Genomic DNA, 23,382 nt, shown 5'->3' with positions numbered 1-23,382 from the left:
CTAACACTAAGTAGAAGAGAAAGAAGGTTAGAGTGGAAAGTGGGCATAAGTAGTGTTAGACTAGGTCCTGTTGATTAGGGGCATCAAGTTCCTTGGGGTGAGTTTGATCTTCATCATGAGGATATCTCCAACCAGCAGCCAGCAATGCAGAAAACAGCAACCAGAAACAGCACTAGGAGTACGCAGCAACCAGCAACAGTAGCAGGAGCACACAGCAGCCAGCAACCAGCAACAGCAGCAGGAGCAAACAGGGGCATCAAAAGCAGCAGCTGCTGTAAGGCCCTCTCAGAGCTCTTGCATTTATATCCCCTCAAGAGGATTCCAAATGTAAAGTATCTTCGGCTAGCAAAATCACACCCCTGCTGGAGCACAAGAGAAATCCTAGTTAGCTGCTGTGGTCAGTCTGAAGCAGCCCCGTATCCCACATCTGAGAGTAAAACAAAAACATATTCACATAACATTATTCATATTTTAAAGAAACCAAAATTCTTACTGCACACACACACACACACACACACACACACACACACACACACACACACACACAGAGATGCACACGTACATCTAGTTTATTATGTATAAACTATAGATTGTTGTATATAAACTATATGGTTTGTATATTTATAGCCCAAAAGTAACTTAAGGAAGATAATTTTTAGCTTATGGTTCCAGAGGGAGATTCCATAATCCTGGGGAAGACATGGCATGGGGTCAAGAGCAGGAGCTGATAGATCACATTTCATCTTCACATAGGAAGCAGAAAGCAGGAACAGGAAGTTGAATGAGGCTATAAACCCTCAAAGTCTATCTCTAGTAACATAGTTTCTCCAGCAAGGCTTTACCTCCATAACCTTCCCAAACAGCACCATCAACTGGGGACCATGGATTCAAATGCACGAGTCTATGAGGAACATTTCTTCGTTCAAACCATAGCATAGCCTGTATCTATAGAAGGTATAATCTGTCTCACACACATACTCATATGAGTCATTGGCCTTTTATAGACATAGATGGAGCAGCATTGCTACAGGAAAGCCTCTCGCTTTGCATGTTTATAACTGTCTAGGCTTTCCCCACATAGAGCCTCACAGAGAAGAAAATGTTTTCCTCCTACTTTGGTGATCAAAAGTGTAGAACTGTCTGCTATATTATCTGGAGAAGGGAAAAAAAACCAATGTGTTCACTCATGGTGACAATTTGATTGTATGAAAAAATCTAAGAAAAAAAAAGCATATTATCAGCCTTAAAAAGTGCAAGGCGATTTGGAATCAACTTTGTCCAATGTCTCCCTATCATCAGGAGCATTGCATGGTACAGATTCCACATTGAGGTTTGTGGTTATGGCTACCCTTAGTGGGCAGCTAATTAGCTGGTTGAGCTAATCTGTTAATACGAGGCTCCAAAAAGTGCATGTAGGAATGCATAAAATGAAGAGAAACCATTGAGTTCCTCATGTTAGAAAGGCTATCTCTGTAGAGACAAAAGAAGCCATTTTTGTAGAGGGTAAGGCAGGATGGACCCAGAGAGGAAAATGTCTAGGCAAGCAGACTTGGCCTTCTATTAGAACGTGATTAGGCACCCACTGATTATGCAGAGAATAGTAGCCCCAGGGAGTGACCACACTAAACCATCTCAGTTCAGCATTTTGCCAAGGGCCTGAAAGGCATGACGGGCCAAGTAAATTTTTGTTAGATCTGTAAATTTAAAAAAATCTCAATTATGTATGTATGCACTATGTATGTATATGTGTATTCATGAATGTATGTAAGTTTGGTTTTGTTCCCTGGTGCACGTGAGGAAATAACTTTGAGGAGTCACGTCTCTCCAACTGCCATTCAAATTCTGGGAATCAAACTCAGGTCCTCAAGCTGGGCAGTGAATGCTATGCTATCTCGTGGGCCTTTGCCAAACATTCCTTGAAAAGACAGTCCCTAGTTATCGGATTAGATCTGTGAATGTTCAGGCTGAAGAATAAACGCAATAGAAGATCTTGGAATGCCATCCAGGCTTTGGGAAACTGCTTGTGGGCAGTCTCTTGTGGCAGCCACAGATTTCAGGCTGTGTGGTGATGGGGGGTCGGGGGGTGACACTTGGTCCTGGCAGGCCATGATGATTCATTCTTTTGGTGAGGCCTCTCAGAGCTCATCTAACCCAGGGACTATTGCAGTGTAGACACCAACTGTATACAGTTTGATGGTCATTTGAAGTGCGTGATTACATAGATGAGTTGAAGATTGACTTCAAATCCATTATGTCTTGGATCTAAGCTTTCCAATTGTTCTGTTGGGTCACAGCCTCCCACTTAGATATGAGGCATTCAAAGGGATCAGCTGTTTCCTGTTTTAGATGAACCAACCATTGTCCAAAGAGCCAAGTTATTCTTGTTTCAAATATTTGGGTTTAATGTTTTTGGGGGACAGTACTGCTATTCTATGAAACAAATGATTTTCTTATCTCTTGTTCCTCACTTTTCTCCTCCCCACCTCCAGGAAGGGTCCCTGTGGCCTTCTGACAGCTCCGTGCAGCGGCCAGGGGCTTCAGAGGTAAGGTGGAGGCTGGTGGGGGGGGGGGGGAGAAGTCATGGCCACAGCTTTGGATTTAAAATCGACTTTAGGATGAAGTCATTTTCTGTAACGTTGGTTAAAAGGGACAAAAAGGGATTTCTCCTTAGAGCCATGTGTCTCAACTTTTTTCAGAGAATGGATTGAAAATTGCTGAGCATTGCACTGTCTTAGAGCTACCAATTGAGCTTTGTAAGTGTAGGCATGGTTCATGCCAATCAAATAGCATGCGATTTTCTCACATACCCATTTTAATAATATGAAGTTTTTGAAGCAGAGTATCACCCTATAGCACCTTTTGGCCTGGAACTTGCTATGTAGATCAGCCTAGCCTTGAACTCGCAAAGGTCCACTGGCTTCTGCCTTCCCAACTGGAAATAAAGACATGTGTCATAATGCACTTCAAGTATCTGAATTTTAAGTATCTCAATATAAATGTAAAAGTAACAAAACTTAGGTGTACAAAGATCATGGAACAATGGCATGTGTGGGGGCCAATGTAGATATGGACAGTCAAACCAAACAAAAACTCTCTTAGGAGAGCTTCTCAGTATCCACCTGTTAAAAAAATAAAGATGTTATGGTGGTCGCCCTTCCGGCCTCCAGTACTCTGTGGCCTAATCAGAACCCATGCCTGTCTTTCTTAATGCCATTAACATAAATATCTATATTCTAGAGAAGAGGAATAAAAATGCAGACATAAGGTAGATTTACTTAACATATGCCTAGTTCATAGAGAGTGGTCAATAGAGTTGGTTTTGGAAGACACTTTAGGACTAAGACATTGTCTGACTTTTATTAAGAGTCAATAGAGAATTTTACCCTAGAACCATTCAATTAGGGTTCTGATGTTGCCACAATTTCACCATCACATCTTTCCTTCTTGTCATCCTAGTCAAGTTGTATATTTGATTCTACAATAGATTAAACTCATTCATTTTTAACTTTGTCACATACTGAATTATTAAAATAGTGCCTTTAATTAGAAAAAAATATGGTTTGAGACCAGTCAGTGGATAGACACACACACACACACACACACACACACACACACACACAAACACACACACACACACGCAGATGCACACATGCATGTAGCATTTGTTTTCTAGAAGACAATTGGGATAAAGCAAGGAGATTTATTTATATAATTAATCTTATATGAGCATTTAGAAGTAATGGGCTTTATTATGTTATCTCCATACATGTGTGTCATACTTGTTCACATTTGATTTCCTCCCCACTGTCTTCTCCTTATCTTCTGATGCCTTCCTCTCCAATTGGTTTCCTTCCTTCCTCCAGTAGCCTCTTTCAATTCTTTTTGTTTGTTTTGTTTCAAGACAGTTTCTCTATGCAGCCTTGGTTGTCCTGGTTTCACTTTGTGGACCAGGCTAACTTCAAACTCACAGTGATCCACCTGCCTCTGCCTCTCTTTTGATTCTTATCACATGTATTCTACAGTCTCTTTTTCACTTTCATTAAGATCTTTTTTTTTAACCGCCTCATGTTCTCTTTCTAGCTTCATAACACACACTCACACACTCTCTCTGTCTCTCTCTGTCTCTCTCTCTCCCTCCTTCCCTCCCTCCCCTCCCCCACACACTTTAAGCTACACTAAAAAAATAGCATTTCTGAGGTTGGTTTATTTTACTTAACAATGATTTCAGTTCCATCCATTTTCTTGCAAATGTCATGATTTCATTTTCCTTTATGCCTTCACAAAACTCTATGGTGTATATGCTCAACATTTTCTCCATCCATTCATCTGTTGATAGATATCTAGGCTAGTTTTATTCCCTGGATGATGTGAGTAAGATAACAATAATATTGATGAGCAAGCATTTTTGGAATGTTTCTTAGAGAACTTTGTACATATTTGTGAGAACAATTAGCTGAGAAATTTGATAGTTGTAGCTTGTCTTTGCTATGTTGTGGGTTCTTTTTACCCCACCCTTTATCCCCTTGGTTTCACCCCCTATCACTAGATGAAAGAAAAAAAAGGATAAAGGGGAGAGAGAGCCTTGAATCTAGTTTATTTCTTCTTGTTTCTTTTTTGAGAATAACTACTAACAAAGCACAAACAACCAGCAACCAAAAATCCTGCCTCTTGGGGCCCTAGCATTTATATACCCTTTGAAGAAATCCCAGAATTGCAAATATCATACAGTCACAATAACTATCTGCAGCTGGCAAAATCACACCCCTGCTAGAGCATGAGGCAAATCATAGTCAGTTAGCTGCTGCAGACAGTCAAAAAAAAGCCCCATATCCACACACTTGGGATTAAAATGAAAACATATTCTTATATATTTCTGTGTCTTTTATAGAAGCCAAAAATTATAGAATTCTCACCACATTTCCCCTCTTCTGTTTTAAGCTACTAATTGTGCTGTGTGTAGCAGGAAGTTTTAGAGGCATTTTCAATGAATTAAGCAATATAAGCAAACCCTGTCCCCAATGCAAAACCTTCGCTGATTTCCTCTTTGATTTTAATAATCCTTGTAGTATATAGGGTGATTTAGTTCTACATTTTTTTTCTATAACCCAGTGTCTCTGAACTGCTGTTTTTCTTGACTGAAACATCTCATTATTTTTGCTGTGGGGCCTTGAGTGAGGCCCTCAAGGCTATTTCCAAATGGTAGGAAATTACCTTGAATATCTCTTTTTGAACCTACACTCGTTGCTCCAGTGGCAACCCTTGCCACATTGTCTGCATACCCCTGAAAGCCTAGGCCTTCTTTCTGGTTTATATTTAGAAAAAGAAACCCGTGGGTGCCTTTGCCAGTGAGGTATGTTTCTTAGAGACAAGAGAAGTTGGGTATAATTTTTTTTTAATCCACTCATCCAGTCTGTACCTCTTTATTAGGTTAATTTAAGCTGTTTATATTTAAGGTTGTTATTGGGATATGTTTACTAATTTCTACCCACCACTTTTGTGCATTGTGATACTAGCTGGCTATTGCTGGCTCTCATGAAGTTTATTCTTTCCTGTTGTTTCTTCCTCCTCTCTACACAGCATTCCTTTTAAGTTGCCTCTAGTCTTTGGCTTAAAGCTCAGAAATGCTTTAGTTTTGTGCCTGTCTTGAGATGTGCTTATTTCTCTGGCAATCTTAAAGCATAGCTCCTCTGGATAGACCAACCAACAAGTCTTTATTTTCAGGGATTGAAATCTGTCATCCCATGTTCTCTTGGCTTGTAGGCTTGCTGTAGAGGTTGATGTTAGTCTGATGTCCCTGCCTTTGTAGGTGAGTTTGTATTTTTTTACTTACAGCTTTTAATATTGTTTCTTTAATTTGCATTTTTGCTGTCTTAACTATAAAATGTCCTGGAGTTCTCCTCTGGTCATGTCCATTTTGAGTTCTTGGTGCCTGTGTCTGTCCTTTTCTCTAGATTTGGGACACTTTTATGTTTCTTTGAATACTCAATGTCTTTAGAGTTCATCTCTACTCTATTTTTATATCCTGGAGACTTTTGAGTTGGTCCTAGATTTCTTGGCCATTGCCATTATTGTTAAATTTTCCCCCTCTTATTATGTTTGAATGTATTGTTTTGTCAACCTTGCCTTAATCTATTTCTTTTGCTTAGGTGAGTTTATTGGTGGAGATTTCAATTGTTTTTTATTTTATTCCATAGACTTTGCACTTTTATCATTTGTGTTTTTAATCTCCCCAAATTTCAGCTTTCTTGCTGACATTTTCTTCTATGTTGTTGACTTTACATGTGTGTGTGTGTGTGTGTGTGTGTGTGTGTGTGTGTGTGTGTGTGTGTGATGAATTTCTTATCTACTTTGTTGACTTTTTTTTCTATGTTTCTGACTTAACTTTCCAGGTTCTGGAATGAATTGATCTTGTTTGCATTCTCTTTTACCAGAAAAATAATTAGAAATTTTCATCCAGTATTTTATGTATCTTTGAGTTGAGCAGTTGAGTAGTTATGAGCTTCTGTGGAGTCATGCTGCCTTACTCTTTCATGTTTGTTGTATTTCTTTATTGCAATGTGTACATCTGTTAGTTTGGGTATCATTTATTTTGTGGGAGTGTGTTGGTTGATCTATCCAGAGGAGCTATGTTTTAAGGTTTCCAGAGAAATAAGTACATCTCAAGACAGGCTCAATCCCCAGCACCATGCAGAAAAACAAAACAAAATAAGACAAAACAACAAACTGTTGTAACAGCAGTAAAAACATGTCATACTTGATATGGAAATACACTTAACCTCAATGATCACTCACTAATATATCACCAAGAAGACCATATATAAGCTGAGTGTGGTGGTGCATACCTTTAATCATAGAACTTGGGAGGTAGAGGCAGGCAGATCTCTGTGAGTTCCAGGCCAGCCTGGTATACAGTGAGTTCCAGGCCACCCAGGGTGATGAAAAGAGACCATGTCTCAAAAAGGAAAAAATATATCAAAGCTGAAAATAGCAAAACTATGGTATGAGTGTGCTATAGGTTTAAAATTGCTTAGTTTAAGTATAGAAATAGTAAGTGAATGGCTGGGTGTGGTGGTACACACCTTTAATCCCAGCACTTGGGAGGCAGAGGCAGGAGGATCACCATCTGTTCGAGGACAGCTTGGTCTACAAAGCAAGTCCAGAACAGCCAAAGCTACACAGTGACACTTTGTCTCAGAAAACAAACAAACAAACAAACAAACAAACAACAAAAAAGAAATAGTAAGTGAATGAGGCAGAGAAAGGAAGCAGGGAGGGGGTAAACACAGGGGGAGCGAGATCAAATAACTGAGCAAGAAGAGGAGAGTTGGGGAAATATTATCAAAGGAAGGAATGAAGAGCAAGAGATTAGGAGGAGAAGAAAAAAACAAAGATTTCTCAATAATGTGTAAGCTCAGTAGCAATTCAGATAAATGCAAGGGGAGTGAAAACACACACACACACACACACACACACACACACACACACACACACACACACACACACACCTGTACACACCTATAAGAGTCCTTTAGCAGTGGTTCTCAACCTTCCTAAGTCTGTGACCCTTTAATATAGTTTCTCATGTCATGGTGACTTCCAGCCATAAAATTATTTCATTGTTTCTTCGTAACTGTGATGTTGCTGTTATAAATTGTAATGCAATGTAAATATCTGATAGGTGACCCCTGTGAAAGTGTCAGCCAAGCCCCAGAGGTGTTAACCACCCAGAGGCTGAAAACCACTGCTTAAAGGGCAAATGGGATGACTTAGTGAATAACGGTGCTTGTTGCCAACCCTGGTGACTTGTGTTTGGTCCCCAAAACCCACATGGGGAAAGTGAGAACACACCCCTGAAAACTGTCTCTTGACCTTCACATGTGTGCTGTGTGTGAATGAAGTATATGTGTGTAAATATCATAGGTAAATGTAATAACTTTACAAACACTAACAATAATATGAAGTCAAAGTACTATTAAATATAGAAAGGGGGAAGGGAGAAACTTGAACAAAAAGATAGAAGGCAACTAAGAGAAAGAGAAACTATTGTTCAGTAATCGAAAGATGCATAACGACAAATGAGTGTGAGAAGGAGAATAATAAAAACACAAGACATTCTTAAATACAAGTAAAAAACCCTGGGGGGTGTGTGTAGTAAAAAATGGAACCATGGTCCAGTGAGATGGGTGCTTGCTGTCAAGCCAGATTCCCGTGTTCTCTCCCCAGGATCCACATGGTGTAAGGCAAGAAGAAATTCCCCCAAGTGGTCCTCTGATTTGCTACATATATGCTGAGGTCCGTGTATCCCCCTCCCAGTCCCTCACACAGATAAAGAAAATATATATTCTTTTGATTTATAAAAGGAATCCCAAAGGTAAATAAAGATGTAGCATTGGGACGTGTTCCTGGGTCCCTGAAAGCTGGAGACCTCCAGTTAGATGCACAGAGCCGGAGCAGTTACGGTTTTGGACTTGGGCCTCCCATTGCTGAGTCAGTACTGGACAAGGATCTGATAGCTGGCAGAGCTGTGTTTGGCAGTTTTCCTTTACTCACCAGGAGTCTCTGGTGGCCACGCTTAGCTTTGCAGTGGAGGGCTGGGCAGGCTGTCTCATCCTCTGGAGACTCCCTGAACATAATGCTAGGGTGGCTAATGCTTTAGCTGGGGAGTGTCTCCCCAGGGCTTTGAAAGCACTGAGGCTGACCCAGGTGGAGGAACTGTCTTTCTCCATTCAAGATCTCCTACTCGTCACCCTGCTGGGGGGGGGGCAGCATATAGTATTGAGTACAGTCCTGGGACTTCAGAGTTTACTCGCTTTCTAGCAGTGAAGGAAGGACAGGTGGGTGCCTCTAGCATCTGATCCGTTTACTGGCCTCATGCTCAGAATATTGAATTCCAAGGTTGCCCTCAACCCAACACATTTGTTTCCAGCTCTTTCTATACACATCCTAGCACGAACCCAACCTCATGTTGTCACGCTGCTTTGGCCTGTCACTTTCTATCCCTCCTACCGTCTAGGACTGCTTCTGTGTGTCTTCCCTCCTCCAGGGCCTATGTCAGGGCAAACTGAGGTTGGCTGACCTGCAGCTCTTCCCTGGTCTTGATCCCTGGGGGTAGCTCTCTTTTTAACTGAGACCCCATCCCATCTCAGTGTGGTGGCTGCGCTGCCCACCCTCCCCCCCAGTCATAAAGTGTGACAGAATGGGATTTTTCTCTGCTGCTGATCTGACTGTGATTGGCGCTGAGGCTTGTGAGGGCCAAGGGTTCGCCCTGAGGGGAGGGCTGCCAGGCTTTCCTCCCGACTTACCTTTTGAGAATAATTTCTGCTTCCTCCACTGGCAGCCAGGGAACTGAGTGGCCGAGGCCATGCTCAGCTCGCTTCCCTGTGTTGCTTCCCCACCCCTCCTCTTTTGACATCTTTTGTGGATTTCCGTATTTGGAATGATATCTCTTTTCTGTTATTCTGACTTTTTCTTTCACTGTTAACACAGAGGCAGCCTGTTTGCTACCATTTCAAAGAAGACTCCCAAGAGACGAGTTCTAAATAAATACATGCTCTGAGTTTATTTGGGGGAATTTTTTTTTACAATCATATTTACTTTGAAATGTAAAATTTTCACATTAATAACTAAAAATAATTGTAAAAACCTGTAGTAAGCTTATATCGCAATGACGGTAAAAGTCTAGAAATCCTCCCGCCCCGAAAGTTACTTTTCTGATATGTTTATTTATTTTCAAAAGTATTTAACCTCGGAGACCCCCTCCTCCCATTGCTCAATCATGGATGGGGTCCTGAGAAGGGAAAAGGCTTTGCCTTGCCTTATGTTTTATGGGTAGAGCCACGGAGGCTTGTGGATGAGGTCACCTCTGACCTTACGTAGGGGACTGCACCATGCTCCTTGCCTCATCCCTGTGCCCTCCTCTCACCACTCCATGACGTCCCGTTTGAATCCTTGTCGCTTACCCAAATAACTCCATTTCATCCAAATCTTCAGTTAGCTACAGTCCCCCCACCGAAGTTTAGCCTTCCTGGATACACTAATACATAGTAGGTCTAACCCGTCCTTTAAAAACAAACAACCCTCCCCCCCAAAAAAAACCCATCTGATTATGGACAAGTTCTGTGCTGTTTTACATGAGATATGGTGTGAGGGGCGTGTGAAAGCTGGTGTGAACACAAAGCAAGCTGGGGCTTCCCTGAGCCTGTTCCATTGTTGGTCATGGCTGTACTGAGAATGTTCTCAGGCCTCTTCTCTTTTCCTTGCAGATCATGTGTGCCGCACGAGGCAGGGATAGGTTTACGACTCCGTCCTTCATCCAGCGGGATCCATTCAGTCGTTTCCAGCCCACTTACCCCTACGTGCAGCACGAGATTGACTTGCCTCCCACCATCTCCCTGTCAGATGGGGAGGAGCCACCTCCTTACCAGGGACCCTGCACCCTGCAGCTCCGGGACCCAGAGCAGCAGATGGAACTCAACCGAGAGTCCGTGAGGGCCCCACCCAACCGAACGGTGTTTGACAGTGACTTGATAGACATTTCTATGTACAACGGGGGACCATGCCCACCAAGCAGCCACTCAGGCATCAGTGCAGCTACCTGTAGCAGTAATGGGAGGATGGAGGGGCCGCCTCCGACCTACAGTGAGGTGATGGGTCACTACCCAGGCACTTCCTTCTACCACCACCAGCACAGCAACGCACACAGGGGCAGCAGACCACAGTTTCAGCCGAACAACTCAGAGGGCACAATAGTACCCATCAAGGGCAAAGACAGGAAGCCTGGGGACCTGGTCTGAATCCCTCCACAGTGCACTTTTCAAGGAGAGAGAAACCTCGGCAGGGAGAGAGAGAGAGAGAGAGAGAGAGAGAGAGAGAGAGAGAGAGAGAGAGAGAGAGAGAGAGAGAGAGAGAGAGAGAGCGAGGCCTGCAGGGCCCCCTGCCACAGTGTTTTCCAGCTCTACATGGTACAGCTGAGTAAAACCAAATGTGCAAACATGGTCTTCGTTTCTGATTCCTTTCACGGGAATTGCATGCAAACAAGACTGAAACAATACAAACTTCCATCTGGTCTGGCCACACACAGTGTTCATCTGGGGGCGGGGTGGAGTCAGGGCTAGAGATGGCCTAATCTTGGCAAAGGGCGTGCAGAGAGAACCGAGAAGGCTGCTTTGAAAACATCATGAAAGTAAGACCCACAGAGGTATTTTTGACATATTTAATTCCAAAAGGAGACTACAGATAAATGAGGCCAGAATGGCCTATTTTATAATTAACTGAATAAAGAAGGAAGAATTATTATATATTATCATGAGGAAGAGTCAGCCAGTTTGCTTTTTCTCCAAAGGTGTGAAACTTTTATTTTGTTTTAAAAATATGAGTCGAAACTCCTGTTTTGTGTGCCAAGGTATAAAGTTGGAGAAGTTAGACGAGTGAGAGGAACTGATTTGTGTTGTGATGGTATGTTTTAAGAGTTGCACTATCTTAATGTTTAAAAATATGGATGAGGGAAACTGTATTGTGTGACGTTTCTGTATGTCGTCTTGTCACCTATGGATGGCTATTATGCCCAAGGAACATCCTCAAGTGTCCACAGAGTCATATAAGAAAGGTATTTGGGAATGTGCCCTGGTGTTTACCAAGTTACATATATTTTAAAAAGTGGTTATGTTGCAAGAATTTGCAGCCAGAAACAGTGTGTTACTGAGGTATTTGGAGAGGCTGGGAAAGAGAAACACCTGCATTGGGTATCGAGTATCATGCAGAGCTAGCCTTATTTCCAGCAGTGCCAGCAAGTTAGACTTTTTTCACTGTAGCATGAAATATATTCAGACACATACCCTATTTTATGCAATAAATTGTTTAAAATGCAAGATGGTTATTTTGTGTACTGCTGAACTGTGGGGCCCAGTGAGTCCCATTGCCTCTCCCCTCTCCTAGGCAGTTCTGTTGAGTTCTGCGAGGGAGCTCTGTTCAGCACCTGGCACCAGCAGTTGCCCCCAAACCCACTTGGCGTTCTAAGTGCCATGCTGGTAATGGCCCCTTATGTTTAATATGCTCCTGGACCCGAAAGAACACGAAGTTTGGCATAATAATAAGCCATTACATATCACCAGTGTCGCATGTTAGGGGAATCTGGCACAGACCTTCCCAGACTCATACCAGACTCACTTCCGCTAGCCAGTCTTTTCACTGTGGTCAGTTAGAGAGCAGAAGGTGGTGGGTTGGGTAGAGACTCAGGACAAGGCATGGCGGGCAAAGCTGCAGCTGGAAAATTGCTTCTCAGTATTTGAAATCAGTTTACTATTTCTAATATTTCTAAACATTCTTATGTAGAATAAAAAAAAACCCAACAACTTTATTCTACAGGCTTTGTAAACCCCCCACCAAGGCAGGCTCACCTGTAGTGGCAGGCCTGCTTTCTGGAGGGTGGTCTGTCCTCTCTGCGTGTAACAAAATGTTGCTCAGTGGCAGCTTTAACACCAAATCAATCTCAGTCTCAACCCCAACCCCCTCTGCTCTGCTAGCTACTGTTTTCTGACATGATTATGTGCAGTAACTCTGCACCCTTACCTGAGAATGAGAGATTGTTTGACGCCCCAGGCCTGTCTGACCCCAGGCTTTTCTTTTCTGCTTGTCTCAGTAGGCAGGCCAGTGGCTTGCTTTGAGACTTGAGATCTCCGTGGGGTGGATCCATTTCACACCGTAGCAGCTACCCCCAGTCCAACGGAGAGAGAACAGATAGACAGCAGTCGGCAGTTTGTGCTTAAACGCTGCTTAGAAGGATGTACCTGGGAGAGTCACTGGGAGGCAGGAGCTGCTTTTCTGTCTTGTCCGGTGACATTCAGTGGCCTCTGAGGCCATGGGTTAACTGGGCCAAAGGTGACCTTTTCCATTTCCCTGAGGCCTCCTGAGAAGGTTCTGGCTCCCGATGACCTAGGCTTTCAGACTGTACTTGTATGGGACCTGAGATAACCGTGGCGGAGGAGAGGAGGCAGTATGTGTCCTCACTGGGTTCTTGACGGCAGGGACTCGGCATGAGACTGCCAGAGGAAGGCGAGGGTATGGTTTTGTCATTCCAAAGCCTAACTAGTTTTGGTGAAGCTGGCTAACCCACCCTTTAGTTTCAGCTCCAAATGGCTTCTCATTTATCTTTATTTTGCTACCAGCTGTGAGAATGAACACAGATGAACTGAGAGACTTGTAAATTCCTCCGGATATTGGCAAGCACACGGACATTTTGTAGATGCCAATAGTATTGGCAAACCAATTAATTCACGTAACTTAGTTACCTTTCAAAGGAGAAGTTGCCTTCTTATTGTTATCACAGCCACAGCCACAGCCCCCACCTCCAACACCTGACTCTGAGATTCCACCTCTTTACAGAGTTAGTTTAAAAGCCAAAGCAAAGGTCATAAGCATGAGTTAGTCCATTTCTCTCAGCCCAGGGAGCAGGTTTGGATGGACAGTGCATGCCATGCTGTCTCCTGGCTCTGAGGTGCTGACTAAGTAGCAACTGTGAAGACAGTCCACACAGTGGGGCCTACTGTCTTTTGAGGAGTTGAGTGCTCATCTTAGAAAGCAGCATGCTTAGGCAAACAACAGTGGGTTAGAATGATAGATTATTCCCATGGGATACCGTAGTAAAAAAGATTTGCCTGATCAGGCGCAGTGATGGGCAGGCCATTCTGACTCACAGATTTCATGGAATATGAAACATACTCTGCAAACCCATCTCCTGGAGATCAGCCATTTGTCCTGTATTTGCTTTTTAAGAATCTTTATAAACACTGAAGCACTATTTAATACAGATTATAGTAAAGCCGACTATTATGGTTACTGGTTAGTAAAGCCAACTATTATGGTTACTGATAAAAAGCATTCCCCATGCCTTCTCCAGCAGACACATATCAAGAGGTGACTAGAGCTTAAAGATGTATGGTGAGAATTTGCTTTCCATGGTCGTTTTCAGCTCAAACTCAAGAGCTAAGGATGAGGAGTCAAACTGGGATGAATGCCTCTTTACACAAACATGGGGACTGGGTATAAAAAGGTTGTTGTTTTTTTTTTTTTTTTTTTTTTTAAATCTAAGTAGCTTTATTTGACCTTCATCTTTTTTATTGGGACCAAAAAGAAGTACTTTCAGAAAGCCCCTTTAATCTGACAATCCATCCATATGCCTGCCTTCCTCTCAGGTGTAGGTTTTACATCTCTTATCCAACTGTTCTTTTTAGGAAGATTCCTGGTGTAGTCCTTCTGAGATGCCCTCAGGCTATATTAATGGGGACGCCCACATGGCCTCTGTGAGCTCTACTGACACTCTGCTGTAGACAGAGCACAGTCATCCCTAGACGTCATGGAGACACAATTGTGCATGCTGTGGCACTGCTTCCAGTTTTGCGACTTAGAATGGCAACTGTATAAACAAATTCTCAGCAGTAGAGGTGAGGGGAAGAAACTGGGAAGGATACTTGCTATTACGTTTTTTTTTTCTTTTTTCTTTTCTTCCATGTCAGTCACTCCTTGTGTCTTACTTACACCCTAAAAATCACAAGCAGCTTCATGGTTTAGATTGTACCCATTCCAACAGACTCCAGAGCTGTTCAGTCCTTGGAGATATGGACACATCAAAACAGCATTCTTAGCCACCCGCAGTCCATAGGTTTTAGAAATAAAGATGTCACTTAATAGCTGGCTTTGCAAGCTGGAAGTAGCACAAGGCTAATGTCACCACACAGGGACATCTTGTTGAACAAGAAGCTTCTCTGCACACCTCATTGTTGTCCCTAGGCATGCTGGAGATAGTGTAACACGACAAGGTTAGCACTAGACAGATGCAGTTGCACATACCCTCTTGGTCCCTAGCTCTGCAAATCTACCTATAAGCAGCTGAGATGCCTTGAGTTCTGATGTCAGGAGATGTAGGGCCCAGCCCCAGCATGCAATGCTCACCTTTGCTGTGCCTCACTTGAAATGGTGCTTCTTCAACTGTTTGCTTTTATTTGTAAGGTGCTGTATATAAGTTGAACATATGCACATATTCTACCCAATGGGTAGAACAAGAAATTAATACTGTAATATATTGTGTAGATACCAGTTTTAACAGAAATGGCATAGAACTTGTGAATGCCTATGTACTCCATCTTTTGTAAGGAAACTTGCAAATGATTACATACAGATAAAGTCTATGTAGTTTATTTTCCTATGAAATATATTAACACCATGGAATGCAGTCTGAACAAACAAGCAGCTGTTATGACCAGCACATACATAGGAATTGAGTTGCACCTTTGCTCTGAAAATACTTTAGCAATTTCTAAGATTTTTGTTTTGTTTTTATTGTTTTGTTTTGTTTTGAGACAGGGTTTCTCTGTGTAGCCTTGGCCGTCCTGGACTCACTTTGTAGACATCATTTTAGAAATAGACCAGTTTGGTTCTATTTTTATCAGGGGGGATTTTCAGCTTGCTCTGTATGCAGGCCTTCTCTCTAGCTGTAGTATCAGTGTCAGGCCTCAGTGGGATGTGCAAACCTCTGATGACACACATGGTGTCAGGAAAGTGAGTAACCTATAGCAGAGGCTGTTTAGCCTCAGGGCACTTGTGGCCATTTGTGTCCCATGTTTCTCAGTGCCTTGTCTTATAAATGGAAGCTATGAAGCCAATGAACTGTCTGGAATTTGTAGGGAGAGAGTTCCTCAGAAAACAGATCCATTGGGGATGAGTAAGGTAGGAAAAAAGTTTTGTCACTAGAGCTGTCAATCAGCTGAGTACAGAAGCTGAAGTCCATTCCTGTTGTGTTCTGTGGGTTGTCCTGACCCCTAAGGCATTAGGTTTGTACCACCAGTTAGGTTACATGTCAACTCACACTTTCCTCTTCCAGCTTAGTCTTTATGTTCAGTTGTAGCCTTGGCATTTTTCTTTAAGTGTTGTTTTTGTTGTTTTCAAAGAAGCCTTGGTGTCTATTAAAATCATCATGGACACTAAGTGCTGTCCATAAAGGCAATCCATAGAATGCTGCCCATCCAGTCTAACCCAGTTATGTTACCAGGTGATGATTTGAGTAATTCCAGGCCTTTTCTTTGTTCTATGGCATGTGCTCTTATTTTGAAAGTCAGGAACAGAATTACCATCCCCCACCAATCAGGAAAAAACAAAAAACTCCAAGCTATTACTAATTATGCTTAATGTCCAACTCTTAATGTTGACTCAGCTAACACCTCCTAAAAGAACTGAGCAAAATGACAGTGGGTACCTCCTAAACCCAATGCAAGTCCAAGTTAACATCTCTGACTACTGCAGGGTACCCTCGGGATCCTTTGGGTCCAACATCGAAGAGGCTCCACCACTCTCTAGTGTCAGAATGTTCTGGACTCAGTAGTAAGATGTGTGACCAACCAGATTCCTTTCTATAGACCCAGGCCTGGCCAAGCATTCCTCTCAATGATGCTGGTTCTGTCTTAATGTGCTTGCCTTTCAAATAAATCTCAATTTCAGCCCATATCCTTGTTGAGTTTAAAGTTGTTTTAAAATATATACAGCAGTATCCACAGCATTTAGTTCATTTAATTTTTTATTATAAAGAAATCTACTAAAAAAAAGTACAACTGTATTTGAACCTTCCAATCTTTGTGAGCTATGATACTCAGAAGTCAGTCTGTTTGTGTTTAAACAACCATATGCTTACTCTTTAACACAATCCCTGGTTATATATGGGAAGTGATTGACAGCTGTCACCCAGCTGCATCTTCTGGTGATGCGGCTTAGACCTCAGGTCTGTAAATTGCAATACTTCTGATGAAAGATGTTGCACAAGTGCTGTTTGTTAGTTATGAAATCAGGTTTTCTGCTTGTTCTTAATGCCATGGTCAAATCATAGCACAAAATCATTAAAAATAATCAGTGATAAATATCTGCTCCCTGGGGTTGTTTGTTTATTCACTTTTCAGCTGCAACATATACATAATAGAAAACAGATGTGTGTATGACCAGCCTAAAAAAATACATTGTTTCTTGAGGTGCTGAAGATAAAATTCAGGGAAGAGTTCTTCTTGGGCTACACGCCAGCCCGAATGATACTGCTGACCATCCCATAGTTACTGACCTTAAAAATATTTGTTTGAGTGTGCTGGGGACACATGTGCACATGTGCTAGTGTCAGTTCCAAGAATGCACCTTAAACTGTCAAGCTTGGCAGGGAATGCCTTCCTTCAGTTCCTATCTCACCAGTCAGTTGCTGACTTTTTAAAAAGGGTTTCCTAGTGTGTTATAAACTCAATCCCATATTCTAATACAGGAAATTCGGAACTGGTCCCCAAGAACATCTGACCCCATGAGGACTTTGAATGGCTGTCACACAGCAAGCTAAGTAGGCCTGCCAACAAATGCTTAACATTCCCTGAAAGTGGACGCCTTCATATGTTCTGTGACCTACACCAAGAGAGCATTCGACCTGTGTTCTGAGTAAGATGACACGTGTATGCACAAACCCCACACAAGTTACCACACAATAAGTGAATTTAGCATGATAGTAGAATGCTTTACTTTTCCATCTCTGCTTGTGTGTAATGAACAACTACAAACAAAATTTTTAGGTCTTACTGGAATAGCTGTGTGGGCCCCAAATCATCATAGATTCAGAGTGAGGCTATTCTGGTGAGGGGTTTACACAACTTAACAAGCAAACATAGGGCCTCTCATCCTTAGTCACCTATAAACCACACTGTGCTCTCAGGGAAATTCCAGTTCAGCAGCTCACTAGAGACATCACCACCAGGTCCCTCAAACCTAACACTAGTGTGAGCCAATGATGGCGGATGTCAGGCTCTCCCTTCCCTCTGCCTTAGGTACAGATCTCCACCTCAGCTCTGGTAGATTTGTGTCCTCAGTGCTGTTTCAGGGAAGCAGGAGCAGGACACTGGGAGGCACTGCTGAGCAACAGGGTTGCCGCAGCAGGAGTGTGGCTGGCCCCTGAAGAGCAGGAGGCCAGTCCTCCAGTTCAAGAGGAAGACTGCCTTGCAGGACTATCTTCTCCCTGGCTGAGAACTAGCAAGCTCTGAAGACCTCTGGTAAGACCTGATAAGGACAGCAGCTCACACTGGGCCTTTAAGCGAAAACATGAATTCTGTGTCTCTATGGTAATACTTGCATCAACAGTTTATAAGAAACCCATTATTTAAAACAAGTTAGAGTTCCTTCACTATACTGTCTTGATCTGTTTGGCTTACAGATTCTAATTAAAACACACATTTTGAAACAGCAGCCCCCAAAGTAGTTTTAAATACTGTACTTCTGTCAAGATTTTAACTCTTGCCTCAAGAATGCAAATTTCATTTGTTCTGTTTTACTCTCACTTCCAAAAAAAGAAATTAAGAGCTAATGCTGGTTCTAATTGAGTGCAACAGTGATGACTGAAACGACACACCCTGAAGGCCCTTAAAGTAAATTAATTCCATTAAAGACCGTACACACACCGCAGTTACAGTCAGTGACTCAAGTGATTTAACCTGTCAGATCATTGTTCACTTAGCATTTCATCAGTTAACAACCATTTGTGAGCACAAAAACAATCATGTGAAAAAAACAGCCAGTATGGCCGAAAGCCCAAGCACAACTGTGCTACCTAACTCCTCCAGGGGCCAACAGCCCAGCTTGGTCCCCACGTGCTGAGACTCTTATGCCACCCCGAGGTAAGCTGGGACATACTCTTGGCCACAGCATCTTTGGTGTGGGGTTCCGAGGTGACTTGGTTTTGTAAACATGTCCTACATACAACAAGGAGCAGCTGCTACCTTGAGCCCAGCTGACTTCCAGATAGTTCAAGAGCTCACCTCAGCTAATGGATGTCCCTAGCTGGCAGTAGTTCCAAACCCCCTCCTAGAAAGCAGGTGTAACTGTTTCAGGTAAGTAGAGCTAAAAACAAGGGACCACCTAAGGCAGAGGTGGCAGCCCACCACACTCTCAGTGTCTGCAAGAGGTGACAGCTGCTAGCCAATGAAGTCCCACCATCCTTGCCATTTAAGCTGAGGGAATGGGCACGCCAGGCACATGATCTCTTCCAGGTGCAGGCCCTGTGCAGGATGCTGTGCCCTGCACACATCTGCTGAGGCAGTGAAGAACACACATGCTTTGCTGCACAGTTATGTGAAGTGCCAGGTGTTTTGTTTTCATTTTACGGTACTGAGACTGTTTCATAGGATATCTGCTCTCTTAATGAATGCAGCATAGGCTTTAAACTTCATTTGCATGGGACTCAGGGAGAGAAAGCACTCTCTTGTGAAACTTAGCATTTCCGGAGCATATCTTGAACGTCACTGCACGAAAAATTTCTATAAATACCAGTTTCTGATGGCTTCAGATGTTCTAGTAATTGGCAGCAATTAAATGGCTTCAAGTATGGCACTGACAAAGGTTCAGACACCAGCAACACTGGTACTATACATGGGCAGGAAAGGGAAGGTGAATTCATTTTGAACCAAGGAGACAATCTGAGCTTCTTCAGGCCAAGTGCTCCCTGATATGTGAAATATTTAAAGTTACTTATATGGATAAAATCTAATTTCATGGAGGTTTTCTTTGTCTCAAATGTGGATTTAGGAAAAGGCAAAAAAAAAAAAAAAGTTTTATGACTGGAAGAGAAACTAGAGATTCAAATATGGGTTTAGTTGTGTGAAAAGTGCAACTTGAATGCTTTGCTAAGCCCAGCTTCACTAGATGGTGCTAAAGGACAGAGTAAGACTGGACCTTTAGTCTCCCACCCTCACCCCAGTCATCCCAAACTAAAGAGAAAATGAAGCTAAAATAAAGTCACAGAATAGTTTGTTTCTCTTTCAGGCCACTCTTAAAAAAAAAAAAAAAAAAAAAGAAACAGTAGAGTCTAAAGAAAGCTAAACTTCAACAGATGAAAGGGATCAGCAGAAAAGCCAGGCTCTGTGTTGCTGACACATGCAGTGAGTTGGCCTGACTTACTTTCCCTTAAGTCCAAGAGCATGTGGCCTGGCTTGCTTCAGTACCCGGCGCAGGGGAGAGGGCCGCAGCCTGAGTAATGACTAGCTGCACTTGAGACTCAGGTCATTTTGCCTTTTTCTTCAACTAGAACATGCCCGGCCCACTCGGTGCCACACTCTACACTTCTCTTAGTCTGGGGTTGGAGTTATTATCAGAGGTGAAAGCAAAAGTAAAAGCCAACGACCGCGACTACTCCCTCCCCAAGGTGCGACTAACCCATGTGCCCAACAAGCACTGCATGTATGGACACGTTTGACTGTTTTTTTTACTTTGGGTCACTGCAGTCCTGTTTGTTACCAGTCAAAAGAAGTACAGAGTACAAGTTGCGTGTCTCCCACAACCTGGCTCTGCTTCACCAAGGAAACAGAATGTGCATGCTGACTGAGGGCCCTGTCTTACACCGCCATCACAGACCACCAGGCAGGTAAGGACACCCAGCAGCCTTTGTAAGGAAGTATGAATTCAAATGAGTAAAACCATACTTGTCACAGAATCCCACTCTAGAGCTCATAGGTACAACCTGTCAACAGCTGCTGCCCTTCCTAAAGTCAAATCCAGGATTTGATGCAGAGATGCCGCTTGTTATTCTGTGTAACAGCTTTATGGAATTGTCAAAATATGGCAGAAAGTGCCTTTTACTATGTGCAGGGATTAAAAGGGGGAGGAAATGTCATCTGTTAGAATAAAAAAGGAAGCTAGGCTTCAGTGTTGTTGCTCTAGAAACTGGTGGTTACAGTCAAATGCAGCTAGATGTCTGAGGTCCTTGGAAAAATGCCCTGTGCTGCTACTCAAACTGACCGGGAGCTGAGCGCCACAGGCCTGCTGCGCAGACTTGCACTGGGCACACTCCCTGCACATGTGTCCTCCTCACTTCAGGGACTATTTACTAACATTTAAATCAGTCAAATATTAAGACAGAAAGGGCTGGACAAAGGGAGGAAAGGGAATCAGTGCTGTGGCAAGTCATATGCTCACCACCCAACATTTGCTCTTTAGACATTTCCTGGAGAAAACAGCATGAGGTGCTTCCCCACAGCTCACTCTGGAAGCAGCCATGTTCTGAGCTTGCTTCCTACTCCCCATCAAGGCCATCCAAGCAAATCCTCAGAATAAACCGTTCACCTTCTGCCCTCAAAGGACCTACAATCAGGACCATTCTTATCAAAATAACCGAATAACCGCCGTAGGACTCTCAGGATGTGTAACTACTGTTAGTGACTATCAGCCATGGAGAGGAAAAAATGCTGCTCATTTTCAAAGCTCAATCCTGGAGACACAGGTCTATAACAAACTTGTTTTGACTAGTTAGAATCAACAACAGACACGGAAGTCACAAACGGAAAGAAAAAAATTCTCAGGGAAAATCAACTCAGTGAGCCTAATGCAGCATTTAACTGTGAGAAACTCAGAGCAAGAGAATGTCCTCATGGGGAAAGAGGAGTGCTGGGGCAAGAGCGGTCCTGACACCATCCCATCACCAGCAACGATGTGAGGTCTAGACTCTGCTTTCTTTCAGGTATATGACCTACCTATATATGTTTTCCTTTTCTTCCTTCCTGCCTCCTCCGTTTTCCTAGAAACCCTAATTAATACAAAACTGGCAAATAGCACGCACATGGGCCAATGGAGATCGAGCGCAATTACTATCTGAAGAATGAGGGAGTGATACCCTCCTCACTGTTTCCCTGCCATCCATGTTCTGCACATTTCCAGGTCAAGAGACCCACATACCCCTCACCAGATGCTCATGTGCTCATCAGGCATGGGGCCAACACCTGGGTGATTCTGACACCATGTCCCTGCTTAAGTCAACTAAACAGTGAGTTCTTAATGCCAACAAGTAAATGGCATGCAAGAAGGGCACTTATATAGGTAAGGAGAACTTCGCAACATTTAAATTTACCCTGTTTTAGCTCTTATGGAGACTCAGTTTTGAAAATTTGAAACAATATGTCAGAAAATGAACTGTAGCTACCAGGAAAATTATTCCTTTAATTTTAAAACAACCTCTTTTTAGAAGACCTTTAGTAATTCAAAAAGGTGTATGTATACTTCAAAAATCCCTATTTCAAAAAGAATTCAGAAAATGAACTCATTATTTTCCCAGTTTTGCTAAAGTCACTTTTGGCCCATCTCACTGCTGTCATCTACAATAGCTTGGTTCCTATCTGAAGCCATTATGAAATCCTGAAAATTTGCACCCAGTGCCAAGAACATTAAAAGAAGCTCAGTGTGTCTAAAATACAAATACCTCGTCTGCTCAAACTATAAAGATGCTTAAAATTCCTACAGCCATAGTCTGAGACCACAGAAACAAGAAGCTAACCAGCTTCACTCTTTCCTCTGTGAATGAGAAGATGGAGGCAGATTTACAATGGAAAATGCAAGGGATATTGGAAGGCTTAGTTTTATTATTTTACTGTGGGAGGAGGCTAATCTTAACATACACCCTTTTCCCTTTGGTGAAATCCAAATGTACCCCATTTTGCACAGAAGGCTCTCAATAATGATGTGATATTTTAAAAGGCTGGTTTTACTCTTATTCTTCACAAACCAAGCTTTCATTTGAACTTATTTGCTGGACAAATGCTTTCTGTTCATTTTTAAAAAATGAAATCTTAAGTCACAGCTCCATTCATGACATCAACTTATCTTTCAAAAGGACAGATGTATACACCAGACCTAGAGCTGCCTGGTTTCCTTTGCAGCTCAGAGAAATGCAAGATCTGCTGTAAATAAAATGCAATTCAGCGTATATAAAAATCTATCTATATATTATACATTTTGATAATTTGTTATGTTACTTTTGTCTGCTATCAACATATTACAGGGTTCTCTATAAGCTGTTTGTTGCATGTCTTAAGGATGTATTGGTAACAGTATTTTTATGACATTTCTGATGCCAAATCTTTAAAGACATTTTCATTGGATTTAAAAGCATACACAAACATCTCCCCATTTGCTATAACTAGGTAGGCACAACCCAGACATAAAACGGGATGGTGGTAAGACTCCAATGGCCTGGGCAGGAGATACCTATTCAGGACAAGAAAGTTGCAGTCTCTCTAGAGCTCTCAGATTATGCACTACAACAGGCAAATGGCTTTAGGATAAAGAACTCTACATAACACCACATTTTAGCATAGCTTCCTTGGTTTAAAAGGGAGGAAAATGTTAACACACTAGCATTTAGTAGCTTACTATTTAATAAGCGGGCTGCAGTGTGCTGTCTGTTTATACTTGAAAGCACACCATCAATGTGCAGCAGAACACTGAACTCTGCATCAGATCAATCATGCTGCCAACAAACAGAGGAACAGAAACACAGGGCAAGTTCCCCTCTGTCATTCTTCCAACCCAGAAAGACTTCAACCACAGCACTGC

General features: G+C 42.5%; 1 protein-coding gene across 12 annotated transcripts in view; it reads left to right on the top strand.

The window, feature by feature from the left end:
- The window catches only part of LDLRAD4 (low density lipoprotein receptor class A domain containing 4), a 328,427-nt gene extending 316,560 nt beyond the window's left edge, over positions 1-11,867 (top strand). For 10 of the 12 annotated variants that reach the window (XM_084779090.1, XM_084779087.1, XM_084779089.1 and 7 more), the window contains 2 exons: positions 2,490-2,543; positions 10,263-11,867. In XM_084779090.1, the coding sequence (XP_084635216.1) occupies positions 2,490-2,543; positions 10,263-10,793 (585 nt within the window). In that variant the 3' untranslated portion in view covers positions 10,794-11,867. The remainder of the gene's footprint in view (positions 1-2,489; positions 2,544-10,262) is intronic. The other 2 variants (XM_084779093.1, XM_084779084.1) reach the window with 1 other exon arrangement.
- The last annotated feature ends 11,515 nt before the right edge of the window (positions 11,868-23,382 follow it).

The sequence above is a fragment of the Acomys minous genome (genome assembly GCF_964271855.1).
Source record: "Acomys minous genome assembly, chromosome: 4".
NCBI classification, from domain to species: Eukaryota; Metazoa; Chordata; class Mammalia; order Rodentia; family Muridae; genus Acomys; species Acomys minous.
This window is presented reverse-complemented; position numbering and strand designations above follow the sequence as displayed.